This window comes from Orcinus orca, chromosome 16 (assembly GCF_937001465.1).
Source record: "Orcinus orca chromosome 16, mOrcOrc1.1, whole genome shotgun sequence".
Taxonomy (NCBI): Eukaryota; Metazoa; Chordata; class Mammalia; order Artiodactyla; family Delphinidae; genus Orcinus; species Orcinus orca.
In genome coordinates, this window is record NC_064574.1 from 36,208,695 (window position 1) to 36,224,538 (window position 15,844).

The 15,844-nt window shown below is 38.1% G+C and overlaps 1 protein-coding gene across 2 annotated transcripts in view; it reads left to right on the forward strand.

Moving 5' to 3' along the window:
• The window catches only part of PLCB1 (phospholipase C beta 1), a 679,784-nt gene extending 670,117 nt beyond the window's left edge, over positions 1 to 9,667 (forward strand). Inside the window, exon 32 of one of the 2 annotated variants that reach the window (XM_004276458.4) lies at positions 6,380 to 9,667. In XM_004276458.4, coding sequence (XP_004276506.1) covers positions 6,380 to 6,607 — 228 coding nt within the window. In that variant the 3' untranslated portion in view covers positions 6,608 to 9,667. The remainder of the gene's footprint in view (positions 1 to 6,379) is intronic. The other variant, XM_012535449.3, reaches the window with a different exon arrangement.
• Positions 9,668 to 15,844: the final 6,177 nt, after the last annotated feature.

The following is a 15,844-nucleotide window of genomic DNA, read 5'->3' on the forward strand; positions in this document are numbered from 1 at the left end:
CTGGATTTTTTAAATTCCAATTTTCCATTTGCTTATCCTTTCTTGGAGTATCCAACTCTTTACAGAAATAGTCTGATTAAATTAGACTGCACTTAATGGCAAACAGGAAAACAGCCAGCTGACCAAATAAACAGGTCCTAAACTGAAGAATTACATAGGGGGAGTGAAAAGCCAGTGTCTTCCAAGCATGACAGATACAAACAGAAAAGTCCAGTGAAGGCTTAGAAATACACCAGGTTAACTGCAGCTGGATTAGAGCCCCTTTTGTTTTCCAAGAGCCTGAATAGGCGTACCTTGTTTTACTGCACTTCACTTTATTGCACTTTGCAGATATCGCTTTTTTTTTCTTTTTTAACAAATTGAGAGTTTGTGGCAACCCCATGTCAAGCAAGTCTATCAGTACCATTTTTCCAACAGCATTTGCTCACTTCTTGTTTCTATGTCACATTTTGGTAATTCCCATGATATTTCAAACCCTCCACCAGCAAAGAGATTTACAACTCACTGAAGGCTCAGATGATTGCTAGTATTTTTAGCAATAAAATATTTTTAATTAAGTTATATACATTGTTTTTTTAGACATAATGCTATTGCACATTTAGTAGACTATAGTATTGTATAAACTTTTATATGCACTGGGAAACAAAAACTTCATGTAACTTTCATTATTGCAATATTCGCTTCATTGTGGTGGTCTGGAACTGAAACTGCAGTATCTCCAAAGTATGCCTGTAGTCTATTATTAAGAGGGCATGTCAGTAAGACCCTATGCCATGGAACTCCTCCTCAGCATCACTTTTCATTAACAGACACTTCCCAGTTATTTGTGACAGCAACTTTAATACCCTAGACACATAAGGAAAATACACTGAAGTTATTTGTTATTCTTCTATCAACACACAGTATATCAGGTTATTAAGATCTTCACAAATCCTGTTTTTACAGAGGAAAGGGGTTGGCCTGGAATGGTGGGGTTGGAGCCTGGATTAGGAGGCAAGAGTTTGGTGTTCAGATCTTGCTTCTGTACTAAACCACCTGGGTGGTAGGCTTCAGTTTCCTTATTTAAAAAATAATGGTTAATAATGTGCAGAGTATGTATTCACTCAAGTCTCTTAGCTTCCTTAGCCCAGAGCACAGGTCTTCTTCAAAGATTTCAACTGTCTTTTGGTAGTTTAAGTACAATAGCAACTTTCAGTTTGACAAGGTGTCTCTGGACCATGATTAATCATTTTGGTAGAATCAAAATTGTTTTTCTCTTTCACATTCATTTTATTCCCAGCTATGATAGTCCTCTGCTGAATCTTCCTACAGAAAGCACCAAACTAAAAATAGAAAATTCCTAGTGTTACTAAACCCAACTTGGACCCACTCGTTCGCTGCACAGCAAAGCCAATCTACTGACACTGGGTTGTAGTGAAGTAAAGTACAGCATTTATTTGCAGGGCGCCAAGCAAGGAGAATGAGCAGCTCATGCTCAAAAGACCCGAAGTTCCCAATGGCTTTCAGGGAAGGGTTTTTAAAGGCAACATTTGAGGTGAGAGCTGTAGGGTGCATGACTTTCTTCTGATTTGTTGGTGCTGAGGTAAAAGGGTGGTGTCTCAGAATCTTAATCATCAGCCTTCTGGTTCCAACCAGTTTGGGGCCTATGTGCTTGTGGTCAGCATGTAGTCACCATCCTCCACCTGGGTGGGGGGATCTTACTTTCTGTAGAAAAACTCAGAGATATGTGTCACACTGTTATGTATATCTCTTGAGGAGAATTTAGGGCTCTGTTTTATCACTGACTGTTGTTTGAGCTGTCATTACTTTTCTTGCTTAACTGCTTTTCCTTTGTTTCTGTGTTTCTTCACTTCCCTAATTAGTAACTGCTTGTGCCTGCTCTTTGAAACTCAGGGAAGGCCTAGGAGACTAAAAGCCTTTTTCTTCAAACAAGAAACAGGGGACATGGGGGAGCTTTTGTACCCAGGAGGGTCCCGCAGGGTTCTGCTCAGTTTCAATCTCCCCTTTTCTTTGATACTCCTCAATCCTAAGGGGAACCAGGGTGGGATAAGAAAGGGAATAAAGTTTTGGATAGAGAAGTTAGTCATAAACTTGGCAGGGGAACTCTGTTTTAGGGGCACTTGATTTCACTAGGCCTTAATAGCAGGCATCTATAAGGAGAGAGTACTCCAGCTCTAACACAAAACTTTCAAGGTCTAGAATGCACATGTTAGCTGGGATGAAGTGGCTTAGCAAGTAGCATAATTATTGCCTTATGTTTTAGTATACAGTCAGCCCTCCATATCCATGGGTTCCATATCTATGGATTCAACCAACCTCAGATTGAAAATCTTTGAAAAAAATTTCAGAAAGTTACAGAAAGCAACACTTGAATTTACTACATGCCAGCAACTATTTACTCAGCATTTACATTGAATTTACAACTATTTACATAGCACTGACATTGTATTAAGTATTATAAGTAATCTAGAGGTGATTTAATGGGAGGATGCTCATATGTTATATGCACCATTTCATATAAGGGACTTGAGCATCCTCAGATTTTGGTGAGGCCCACACCACAGAATTTCATGAACATTTCTGAGAGAAATTATGGGAGTCATGGGGGAAATGCTACAATAATACTGCATAAAACACAAAACTTCTCTGACAATAATAAATATTTATTTAGTTCACGACTTTCAGAGTTCAGCTGATCTAGGCTGAGCATAGCTGATCTTAGTTGGAGCTAATAGATGGAGCTTTTTAGAAACAGAGCCAGATCTTGCCCTGCATACTTTTCATATTTTCTTGTAATAAACAGGTATTCCATTTATAAGAAGAAAAATATAAAGAGAAAAGCTCTAAGTTGAAATAAGTAAATGCACATTTGTAATTCATTCATTAATAAAGACTTTTTTTTAAAGAGTGAAATATATGGCATTTAATATACATTTAATTTAGTTTATAAATTAATCATATTAATTTATTAAAATAGTTTAGAGTATAATAAAATCTACTACTAATCCATGATAAAAGGAAGAATCTACCAAAGTTATAATTTAGCCACAACTGGGTCAATTTTTAAATGAAAAAATATAAAATTAGATTATTATTATTATTGTGATATTGTGATTTATAATAAGGAATATACATTTGGTCTTCATCCCAGTTCCTGGCACAGAGCTCCTAAAACCCGTGAATTTCCTAAGTGTTAAGAGCAATAAAGGTGTCTTTTGTTATGTTAATGAGGTGACTTGGGGGAAGCACCTAAGGATGGGGCTGGTTGTCAGGGGAACTAAGCTAATGATTGGAGGGTTGAAACTTTAACGTCCATCCTCCTGACCTCCTCCTGGGAGAGGGCAGGGGCTGCAAATTGAGTTAACTGGCCAGTGGCCAACGAGTTACATCAGTAATGACTACATAGAAAGCCTACACAAAACCCCGAAAGGACAGGGTTCAGAGATCTTCCACATTGGTGACCACATGGAGATTGGGGAGAGGGGTCCACCTGGAGAGGGCATGGAAGCTCTGTGCCCTTTCCCCATACCTTGTCCTGTACATCTGGCTGTTCCTGAGTTGTGTCGTTTTATAATAAACCAATGAGGCGCAGTGGTTGAGAATCTGCCTGCCAATGCAAGGGACACAGGTTCAAGCCCTGGTCTGGGAAGATCCCACATGCTGCGGAGCAACTGGGCCTGTGAGCCACAACTACTGAGCCTGCGCGTCTGGAGCCTATGCTCTGCAACAAGAGAGGCCGCGACAGTAAGAGGCCTGCGCACCGCGATGAAGAGTGGCCCCTGCTTGCCGCAACTAGAGAAAGCCCTCGCACAGAAACAAAGACCCAACACAGCCAAAATAATTAATTAATTAATTAATTAATTATAAGAAACCAATGATCTAGTAAGAAAATGTTTCTCTGAGTTCTGTGAGCGACTCTACCAATCTAATCTAAGTGAGGGGATCGTGGGAGCCTCCAAACTATAGCCAGTCAGGCAGAAGCACAGGTGACAACCTGGACTTGCAATTGGCCTCTAAAGTTGGGGGAGGGGTGTGGGGCAGTCTTGTAGGACTGAGCCCTTAACCTGGGGGATCTGACGCTATCTCCAGGTATATATAGTGTCAGAATCTAATTCAATTGTAGGACACCCAGCTGGTGTCACAGAGAATTGCTTGGCGGTGTGGGGAAAAATACCCCCATATCTGAACTGGGTGCAGAATCATAATTATTAAAATTAGATTATTAAAAATTACCAGAAAATGTTAGTTTAAGTGTTTATTTGGCATTTTCTCACATTTCATATTTTCTTTTTATTTTTTTCATAAGTTAAAAAAGGAAACAGCCTATCAAGCACCATAGGGTCTTGTCCACCAATGACCTAAGAGAAATCGGTGTCTAGGTCAGGTGCAATATATCTATACTGAAGTTCCCCCAGTCTAACCTAAATGAAATCTGCTGTTTCTTAAACATAGGGCCCCATGCTTTTCTCCCTTTCCCTACATTTTTTGGAAACGAAACTTTAACTGCATGTGTTGCTGAACTAAAATTGAGACAAATTCATGACGAGGTCTGAATGGTGGTAAATGGAAGCTGTCAGACACCAGGCTGAGATTTCACTTATGCCAGAGTGTGTCAGTGCAAAGCCCCACCTGGGGAGAAACTGGCCATTGCCTTCTTATATCTGATGCTCCGGAGGGTTGTCCCCAGTGCTGAGGGTGGAGCTGTGTGTGAAGGTGCCTTTACCACATCATGGCAATGTGAACCTCAGGCCCTGTGGGTATCCCTCTCATAGAGTGTTTCCTTCTTGGTTTATTGGAATTCACATGCCAGGACAACATATTCATAAATACCCAATATTTGATATTTGGGGGGAATAGGGGACTTTCAATACTCAGGCCAAGCCATTTTTATCAGGCACTTTTTGATGTGGAAAAAAAAAAAAGCTCATTCAAACAGATCCACAATCCATTATTTGAGACTCTTGGGGCCTCTTGTTTTTCAGAATTCATAATTTTTCTGATTTTAGAAAAGGAATATGATGCATATACCATAAGCATTATATCCCAAGGGGGCCCAGGTCACCCTCATAATCAAACAAATTAATATGTCTACAGTACCATGTATGGACATTCACAAGAAGTGGGATTAAATAAGGATTATAAATAGCATTACATCAAAGTCAATGATTTTGTTACAAATTTATAAAAAACTTCTCAATTTCAGAATTTTGGAGATTTTAGAATTGCAGATAAGGGATTACTGATCTCTATTAAGTTTGGCAAAGTTAATACATAATACTTAATACATAATAATAAGGGATTACTGATCTGTACTAATTTTGGCAAAACTTCTCTGGCATAGAAGCGAGAACAAAAAGGAATTGAACTAAAGGAGATGTTCTCAAGCTGCTGGCACTGAAGAAAGAGGGGTCCGGACACCGCAGGGCAGATGACCTGAGGACTGTCTTCATCCCAGGTGGTCAGGGGTCAGACTGCATTGAAGCTGCAGATAGAGGACGTACAGCCAGGATTGAGACCAAAAGTAGAATTGGGAGCTCAGAGTAGAACCAGGACAGGAAGATTGTCAGTGTGTCCAAAGTAGACCAGCCACAGCCACATCGGCATCACCCGGGAGCTGCTGAGAAATGCAAGATCTTGGGCGTTTAGGAAAAGGATTTAGTCTCTCACGCCATATCTAAGATTAAGCTCCCTGCTTATCATTCAATAAACAGAGAAAATTTTATTCAAAATCCTGGGTTTCATCTGGGCTCTGAGCAGCAGAGCGTCCTAGCAGGTAGCACCCACCGCCCCTCACCCCACTTCTACCAGATGCCCAGCTTTTACTTGTTTTATGGCTGAGGCCAGCATAAGCCTGCATTTGAAGAAAGGGTTCTGTGACTTTTAAAAGTCTGAAAATTCTCCAGAGCATTAAACAGATAAATTTGAAGGCAGTTTTAAAAGGTAGGTAAAACGGTTTATGAAGCAAATAAAAATTTGAAAGAAAAAAAGGAATCAGAATAAACAGGTGATAAAAGAAGTGAAGATAGATGTTCAGGTTGGCTATATGAGTATGCTCAGTTTGTAAAATGCATTTAGCTCTGGGTTAGAAACAGCCTCTGGATGAGGCTGCACTTCATAAAGCCCGCGCCTTGACCGTCTGTCCACTCCAATTGACTTTGTGGCTCTCCCAGCCTGATTCATGGCTGACCTTGATACCCTCAGCTATTGGTGACTTTTAGCTGTGAACAAATGACATGTCCAACGAACCTCAGTTTCACATCATGATATTAAAATTAATTGGTCCCTCCCCTCTTTGTACATCTCTTTCAAGGAGTTTCTACATGGGTGGTTATAGAAACCCAAATGACATAAAATCATCCTCTTTCTTGCTGTCTCCCAGCTGCAGGTGGAGCTAGAGCAGGAGTACCAAGACAAGTTCAAAAGGCTGCCCCTGGAGATTTTGGAATTCGTGCAGGAAGCCATGAAAGGGAAGATCAGTGAAGACAGCAATCACAGCTCTGTCCCTCCCCTGCTGACCTCAGACCCTGGAAAACTGAACCACAAGCCTCCTTCCAGTGAGAAGCTGGAAGGAGAAAACCCAGGAAAAGAATTTGATACTCCCCTGTGATTGTTTCTTCCTGGCCTTCAGAACACGCATGGCCACTCCAGCTCCATTGGACTCTCTCTTACAAAGATCACTGCCCAGGAGCATCTTCCTGAGAAGCATCCCTTAGATTAAAATCCACACTGGAGGGAGAGTTCCAGAAGGATCCATTCAGCTTCCCCATACCCAGGCTCCATGTGTTATGTGGAAACTACTGCAGGTCTGCTAGTGAAGAGTGCATGTATGTGGTGGGATTTTGGTTTTCTTTCCAGTAGTAAATTCAAAGCAGGCAGCTTCCAGCCTCCATGGAACATTTAATGAAGGACAGCGTCTTCTTTGAAGAAAAGCAAGCTCATGTTTTTAGTTGAAGCTCTGGTGTAAAGTATGTCAAAGTAATAGAAATAGTTGAGAAATGCATAGCACTATTTAACACTACTGAACAGCCAACTTTGAGCATTTTTTTCCTAACTGCCCCTCAACTACCATATCTTCGAGTTAACATGCATATTAAATTGTTTCATCCTTTGCTTTGCAAGCACTGGCGGGTTGCAATTTGCTAATTTGTTTATCATAGAGGCATCAGTGTATTTGTTGCTGACATGGCTTTATTGGGTACCATAGTGACTCAAATAAGCTGGTTTCCTGCCTTGATTGTGTCCTTGTCCAGTAAAGCCATCCCCAGACTTGGCAACATGACTTGTACATTTGGCTGTGTGAGCAAGTTGGCCACACACTTCCAGGCAGTGTGCTATCTGAGTCGACTATTTGCACTCAAAGTCTGGGTATTCATTGGTTATTGGCCTAAAATCATTAAATAACTACAAAGATCTTTTTAATTGAATAAAAATAGTTGAGCCGATGTATGATGAGCAGAGATTCAATCAGAGTGAATAGGTTCCAGCAGTTATTTTGCTGTCTGACTTTCTTTATGGTTCATTTATTTTTAATATAGAGATAAAGATTAAATATTTATCTAGAGACTACACAGACCCACATATAAATGGTATATGTTATCTACATGTATATATGTATGCACTCAGCCATATAAGTACATACATATACACCACATACACATACACACACACACATTCATATGAGTGTGAATATGAGTTTCTTAATTGGCAATAATCCAGATCTCTTCCACAAGACGTAAAACCAATTCAATGACAGGGAAGAAAATGGTCAAATATCTACATTATGTGGATATTAAATTACATTAAAATTCTAAGAAACAATTGATGGAGGCTTTGATGCAAGTTGAGGTAGATTGAGAACTTAGAATATGACTTTGATGTATATTTTGTAAGATCAAAAACTGGATTTTAAGTATTTTAAGCTTGTTTTAATGGTCAGAATATACAAAAATGTATAGGACAGCAATATGGAAATGTATTAGTATCTTCCATAATTTTTAAATCTGACAGATTTCAATTTATTTCTCACATTAAAAAAATCTTTCATTATATATTTACTATGTACATTTAATTCACTTAACTGTCTTTTTGTTAAGTTCCTATGTTAAGTGGCATAGGAGAAACAAATTATATTATGGTGAAACTGATTTAAAACATTATTGAAAGGTCTTAAGTAAGAGGGAATAATTATATAGAGGAAAATATAACTTAGAGAGTAACACAAAGAACATTGAAGTTAAAGCCCTGAAGCAAGATGTACAGTTTTATTTTACTTTAAACCTGTCTGATTGTAGCTTAGTAAAACATTTTAAAACACAAAAACTAGTTGTGTCCTGAAAATTGTGTTTTAAGAATTTAATATTTTTATGGAAATTATTCTATTTAACTTTAAGCAATAACTAGGGATCACAATTAAGTTTTAATCAAAATGAGGGCTTAGTTCAAACATTAGGAAGTAGTGTTTGATTAAAAAACACATCTAGGGAGACACAAGGGGAAAAAAAATCCCATCCCCTTTGGAGATGACTATATTTTGATCTAAAGGATTTAGGGTGTTAATTAGACACTTAATAAAACTTAACTTCCACTGAATGAGAACTCTTTTGTAAATCATTCTACTTTTGCACCTTGAAAGAAAGGCATTAATCATAAAGAAGCAAGAATGGTCAAAATAGAATGCTGCATTTTTATAAACAAAATTACAGACTGGCTAAAATTGCAGAAGAATGAACTAATAATAGCATTAATAACCAAATGCAATGGTGATTATTACAGAACATTGTATCACATTTTAGTCCAGAGATAGACTAAAGTTGAATAACCTTGACTTACACAAAACTGTTTTGGTAGTTGGATTTCATTACCTTAGTGACTCTAGTCATTTTGCAATATGTTTGTATTTGGCCATTTCCTGTAATCACATTTTTATATCTGTACAATGACACTTTTTGCAGTTGTGGGGGTAGCGTGTAACACTGTCCATCTTGCATCATTGAAGTTACTACAGTGATACTATCATTTAATAATATTAATATTACTTGAAATAGACTAAGATAAAGAAAAAGGGTCTATATGATGTGCAGTTTTGTGCCTTTCTGTATTTGCCTTGTTCTTTGTTGAATGTGTGAAATTCTGTACTGTGGTTTTTCCTATAATAGAGAGTAGAGCTGTGTATTAAATTAGACTACGCCCCTATGATACCCTTACACTACTGAGAATAGCATGGTTTGGGCCATGTACTGAGAATTTTCAAAGTTCTAATGACATGCCATGTGTTTTTGGTTTTTAACAGTTCATTTTACCATTTCAATATCACCATACATTAACTAATACTCCTATGATAGATAAGCTGTCATTAAATAATTTCGAAAGAAAGGGCCATTGCTTGCATTACTTTGAATTTAATGTTGTGCTTGTGCACTGTATAAATATTGTTTGTGATGGATTGGACATTGTGACTTTTGCCTTTTCAGAAGAAAAAAAGATAGGACAAAGTATTTGAAGCTCTTAAAATGTACATATTTTGGTTCTATCTCAAATTATTTAAAATGCATAATTCACATTTTTGTAATAATTCTATGCAATTTTGTGGCATGATGTTTCTTCCACTTGTAATTTTATGTGCTTTCATCACAAATCCAAAGGAAACAATAAAAATTTCTTAACACAACCCAGCTGTTATTTCGTGGTGTTGGGGCCAAACTTCTGATGGGCAGGAAGGTGGGAGCAGCATTGATACCAATTTTTAGGGAAGTAATGCCCACCCTGATGGGGCACATCAGTGCCTGTGCAGGAAATCAGGAGACTGCAATGCTTGGGTCGGAGGGCACAGTTGTCATCATTCCATCAGTCCACCACTTCCTTCCGGAAATGGCGTTAAACTTGCCCATTGCTCCCATATTCAGGATCCTCCCTTCCTCCCCTCCTTCCTTGACCAAAGCTAAGGAAGGCAAAATTTTCAAAAGTTTTTTGACAAATAGTGGATGTGACAAGAACTGACAGAGTATTTGATGCAAGTTTCTTCATACAACAGATAAAAAAAGAGTCGGCCACACTGATTTTTGAAAAAGAAATATACATTTGAGTTATGAGGATGTCTCCAAATGCAATATGTTAGTTAGTTATGGCTATGTTATACATTACTCCAAAGCCTAGTGGATTAAAGCAATAAGAATTATTTCTTAAACTCTCATAGTTTTTGTGGGTCAAGAATTCAGACAGGGCAGAGCAGAGATGCCGTGTCTCTACGCCATGATATCTGGGGCTTCGGCTGGAAGATTAGAGGGCTGGGAGCTGGAATTTTCCAAAGACTAATTTACTTTCATGTCTGGTGGTTGATGATACATCACTGAGAGACTAACTGGGGCTCCGGGCTGGACCACAACATGTGTCCTCTCCACATGGCCTGGGCTTTCTCACAATATGTTGGCTGGACTCCAAGTATGAACTTCCCAAGTGAGAACCAGGCAGAAACTGGATCAACATTTTTATGACTGAACCTCTACATTGCATACTATCACTTCTGCTGGACCCCATTCATTGGTGTTCTCACAACCCCTTCCCAGATTCAAGGGGAGGGAACAAATACAGACCCCATCTTGCTTTGGGAGCAGTGTTGCTTACACTGAAGTACATGAATATATAGGCATCTTTGGAAAATGTAATCTGCCACATACAGTATACACCAAACTGAATTTCTTACACTCAAACCTGCTCCACATCCTTTGTTTTCTTCATCAGTGAATAAAACCAATACCAATTCAGTTGCCCAAGCCAAAAGGTGGGCATCATCACTGACAGCTGGCTCTCTATCATCCCCATTCCAATAATTCACCAACCTCGGTCAATTCTGACCCTGTGGAATAGCCCCCAGCTTCGTTCACTTTCTATCCTCTCTGCTAATACCCAAGTTCAGCCACCATCTTCCCCACCACCTACCAAGGTTCTAAACGATTTCCATGCCTCAAGTCTTAAATCATGTAACCATTTCTCCATACTGGAGCAAGACTGATCAAACAAGAGCAAAAATGGAATTAAAAGCCTTTAATGGACCCCAGCAATCCTCAGGATAAAGTCTAAATCCCTTAATAATTGTTTGAGATCTTACATGATTTGGTTCATACATAACTCTCCATTCCTGCCTTACGGAGCATCTCACTTCCTGGGCTTTTTAAATACTATTCCCTCAACTACTTAGACCCTTTCTGTTCCTCTTTCCCTTGAACCACTCCTGAAAACACACTTATACACACACTCAGGTTCTCTCTTTTCCTTGTCTCTTATTCATCTTTAGCTTTATAGACTAAATGTCACTTCCTCTAGGAAGACTTCTCTGATACACCCAAGCTCCCCATCATCTGTGCTCCCATTGCATCCTACATCAGTTCTTTCTTGCTGCATAACAAACACCACCAACACTTGGTGTTTTTAACAACCATGTTCCATTGATTGTGAGTCTACAGATAAGTGCCAGGCTCTGCTGATCTGGGCTGGGACAGGCTGATCTCATCTGGGCTCATCTGTACATCTGTGGTCAGCTAGGAGTTGGCTGGTGGCTGATCCTGCCTGGGGTCTTTTACATGTCTGGGACCTTGACTGGAACAACTGTGCTGATCTGGCTCTTCTCCATGTGCTTTTTCCACTCTTTGGCAGGCTAGCCATGGGTTTTTCACATGTCCAAGGCAGGATCTGGAGAACAAGCAAAGGCATTCAAGCCCTCTTGAAGTCTAAACTCAGAACTAATACACCATTACTTCCACCACATTCAATTGGTGAATGTAAGAGACAAGACCAGCCCTGATCAAGATTAAAAGGATACTATGGTGTTATAGGGAAAATGATGTGGACACAGGGTGGCTACTAATACAATTAATCCATTAACACCATGTACTTTCTTTCACTTATAGAGTATATACCAACTGCAATGTACTGGCCCTCTTACTTAAATACATCCTCCATTGACACCTTTGATGTCAAGGGTCATGTCTCATTCACTACTGAAACCCCAAACCCACCATAGTGAAATCTCTCAATAAATACTGCATTTACAGTGAATAAATTTGTTTACCCATCCAGCTATTAGTACTAAGGTGGAAAAAAATAATGATTGATATGTGAATAATAAATGTCATTAACTCAAAGCTACAGTGTTGTTTAGGCACCTCATGAGTCAGCAGCACCCTGATAGTAGGGCTAGACCACACAGAGCCATGTTCTTTGACTTTTACTTATGGCACCAACCCCAAAGCACAAAACTGCTTATGACAGATGAAATTAGGTCAGTCACCAAATAGTAGATTCTGGATCACAGGTGGAGAAAGCTAGGCTCACCTTGGATTCCAGGCATACCAACAGCCTCTTTCTGCACACAAGCGAGAACTCAGGAGCCATTCTTTGTCCCCTGGAGTCCCTGCACTGTTCATTTGTTTCTTTGACCCTTCTGCATATATTTTTAATTACAGTTTTATTAAGCTATAATTCACATACATAAAGTTCACCTTCTTAAAGTACACATTTCAATGGTTTTTAGTATAGTCAAAGGTTGCTCATCAATCACCACTCTTAATTCCAGAACATTTTCATCTCCCCAAAAAGAAACACCATACTCATCAACAGTCACTTCCCATTCCTCATTTTCCCCCATTTCCTCTCCTTAGTCCCTGCAAACCACTAATCTATCTTCTGTCTCTAAGGATTTGTTTATTCTGGACATTTTAAATGATTAGATTTATACAATATGGGATCTTTTGTGTCTGGCTTCTCTCATTTAGCATAAAAATTTTAAGGTTCAGTTTTCAGCATGGATCAGTGCTTCATTCCTTTTAATAGTTGAATAATACACTATTGTGTAGACGTTGTATTTCTTCATTCATCACTTGATGGACATTTGGTTTGTTTCCACTATCTATTATAAATAATGGTGCTATAAACACTCATGTATAAGTTTTTGCATGGAAATATGTTTTCAGCTCTCTTGGGTATATACCTAGGAGTGGAACTGCTAGTTCAAATGGTAACTCTGTTTAATTTTTTGGAGCTGCCGACAGTTTTCCATTTTACAGTGCACCATTTTACATCCCCAGCAATATATGAAGATTCCAATCTTTCCACATCTTTGCCAACACTTGTTGTTTTCTGCCTTTTTGATTATTGCCATCCTAGTGGATATGAAGAGTATTTCACTGCAGTTTTGATTCGCATTTTCCTGATGACTAATGATGTTATGTGACTTGGCCATATGCATATCTTCTCTGGGGAAATGCCTATTCAAATCCTTCGTGCATTTTTAATTGGGTGGATACTTATTTTAAAATCTGGGTCCCCTTTCTTGATTTTTGTCCTCCAGTCCCTTTTGCACCTGTCTACCCCAAAGCTTAGTCTAAAAAGCCTCTCTCAGTTATCATTCTTCCCTGGGCCACTGAAGAACTGGAGGTTATTTGGAAAACGGTGCTGGTTATTTTCTATGTGAAGTCAGAAAGTCACTTGTCTGCTTTTTTTTTTTTTAAACTAAATGTCAAATATTTGTTTATTTTCCCAGATTTCACTCTTCCTTTTAAAAACAAGCTGCAAAATAAGTCTCATAAATGTGGGTTGAATTCACTGGGATTCAGTGACATTTTATGGAAGGAAATTTATTAAGGACAAGTGGCATGGGATATTGCCATGAAAATATTTGCCACATAGCCTTTAAGAATTGAAGTGAATTACATAACATGCTATCAAGAAGCTTATGCTGTCAAGAAGCTTAATGTGTCAATAATAAATATATCAATAACAAAGAAAAGATCTTGCCAATTAAACCCTGACTCTTCATCAAACATAAAGGCACATCCCAATTTCAGAAAGGTTAAAAGTAAAAGTGTATCCAAGCATACTACTAAAGAAAATCATCAAACCACAGGGGAGGAAACAAAAAGAAAAAGAAATGAACAGAGAAGAAGTACAAAAAACAATGGGAAAAAAAGTAATAAAATGCCAATAAGTACACACCAATCAATAATTACTTTAAATTTCAATGAAATAAATGCTCCAATCAAAAGACATAGAGTGGCTTATTGGATTTAAAAAAAGAAAAAAAAAAGACTCATCTATATGTTGCCCATAGAAGACTCACTTCAGGGCTAAAAACACAAAGAGACTGAAAGTGAGGGGATGGAAAAAGATATATCATGCAAATGGAATTGACAAGAAAGCAGGGGTAGCAATATTCATATCAGACAAAATAGACTTTAAAACAGAGGCTCTAACAAAAGACAAAGAAGCACATTATATAGTGACAAAAGTATCAATACAAGGAGAGAATATTGTACTCATTAACATTTCATCAGAGAAATGTAAATCAAAACTATGAGATATCAACTCACACCTGTCAGAATGCTTATCATCAAAATATCTACAAATAACAAATGTTGGCAAGGATTTGGAGAAAAGGGAAGCCTTGTATGCTCTTGGTGGGAATGGAAAGCAGTAAGGACGCTCCTCAAAAAACAAAAATAGAACTACCATATGATCCAGCAATCTTATTCCTGGGTATATATCCAGAAACAAAGAAAACACTAATTCAATAAAATACATGCACCCCAATATTCATAACATCATTATTTACAGTAGCCAACTTATGGAAACAACCTAAGTGTCTATCAACAGATGAATGGATAAAGAAGATGTGGCATATTACTCAGCCATAAAAAGAATGAAATTCTGCCATTTGCAGCAATATGGATGGACCTAGAGACTATCATACTTAGTGAAATAAGTCAGACAGAGAAAGAAAAATACTCTATGATATCACTTGTTTGTGGAATCTAAAAAGTAAAACAAACAAATATATATAGCAAAACAGAAACAGACTTGCAGATATAGAAACCAGACTAGTGGTTGCCAGTGGGGAGAGGAAAGTTAGGAAGGGCAAGATAGGTGTATGGAATTCGGAAATACAAATTATTATGTATAAAAATAGATAAGCAACAAGGATCTATTGTATAGCACAGAGAATTATAGTCATTACTTTGTAATAACTTTTCATGGAGTATAATCTGTAAAAATACCAAATCACTATGCTGCATACCTGAAATCAATATAATACTGTAAATCAATTAGACTTCAATTTTTAAAACAATTTTTAACAATTTTTGAAAAAGTAAAAGTGTATCTTAGAACCAATAAAATGTCATAATTTCCTTTCTTTTTTTATTTCAAAGAAATATCTGCTTCATAAGAACCTAGGGTTGTACATTTCATTTATTTAAAATCATCAGAAAGCCCAGTCTCCAGAGAGCACAGTATTCAAAGTAACACCAGTCCAAGACCCAAAAAATAGTTTAAAGGAAAATAAATTTGTTCTGAAATGTCTATAAAATGTACCAAAATAGGATTTGATTCATAGCATACTATGAAGTCTCTTAAAATTGCTTTTCCCATTTCTTCTTGTTTCTCTGTATGTGATTGTCATATACAAAGGAGCTTTGGTAGTTCCCTGGTGGTCCAGTGGTCAGGACCCAGTGCTTGCACTGCCGTGGCCAGGGTTCAATCCCTGATCAGGAAACTAAGATCCTGCAAGCCCAGCTGTGTGGCAAATCAATCAATCAACTTAAATTTGAAAAAAGAAAGCTTCCCCTCAAATCTCCTTCAAACACTAGTCTGTGTGAGCTCCTGCTTTCTCTGCCCACAACCTTCATCTTTGGATTTATTCTATTTTCTTTAACCTTCTGAGTAATCCTTTAAACTTTCCAATGTAAATCATTCTCGCCTTCCTGAATGCTCTAGTGTTGCCCAATTCAGCTCCCAAAAGGCTCATAAGTGAAGTGGGCAAAAATAGAATTATTCTTACACTGGGAGAGACTGTAAA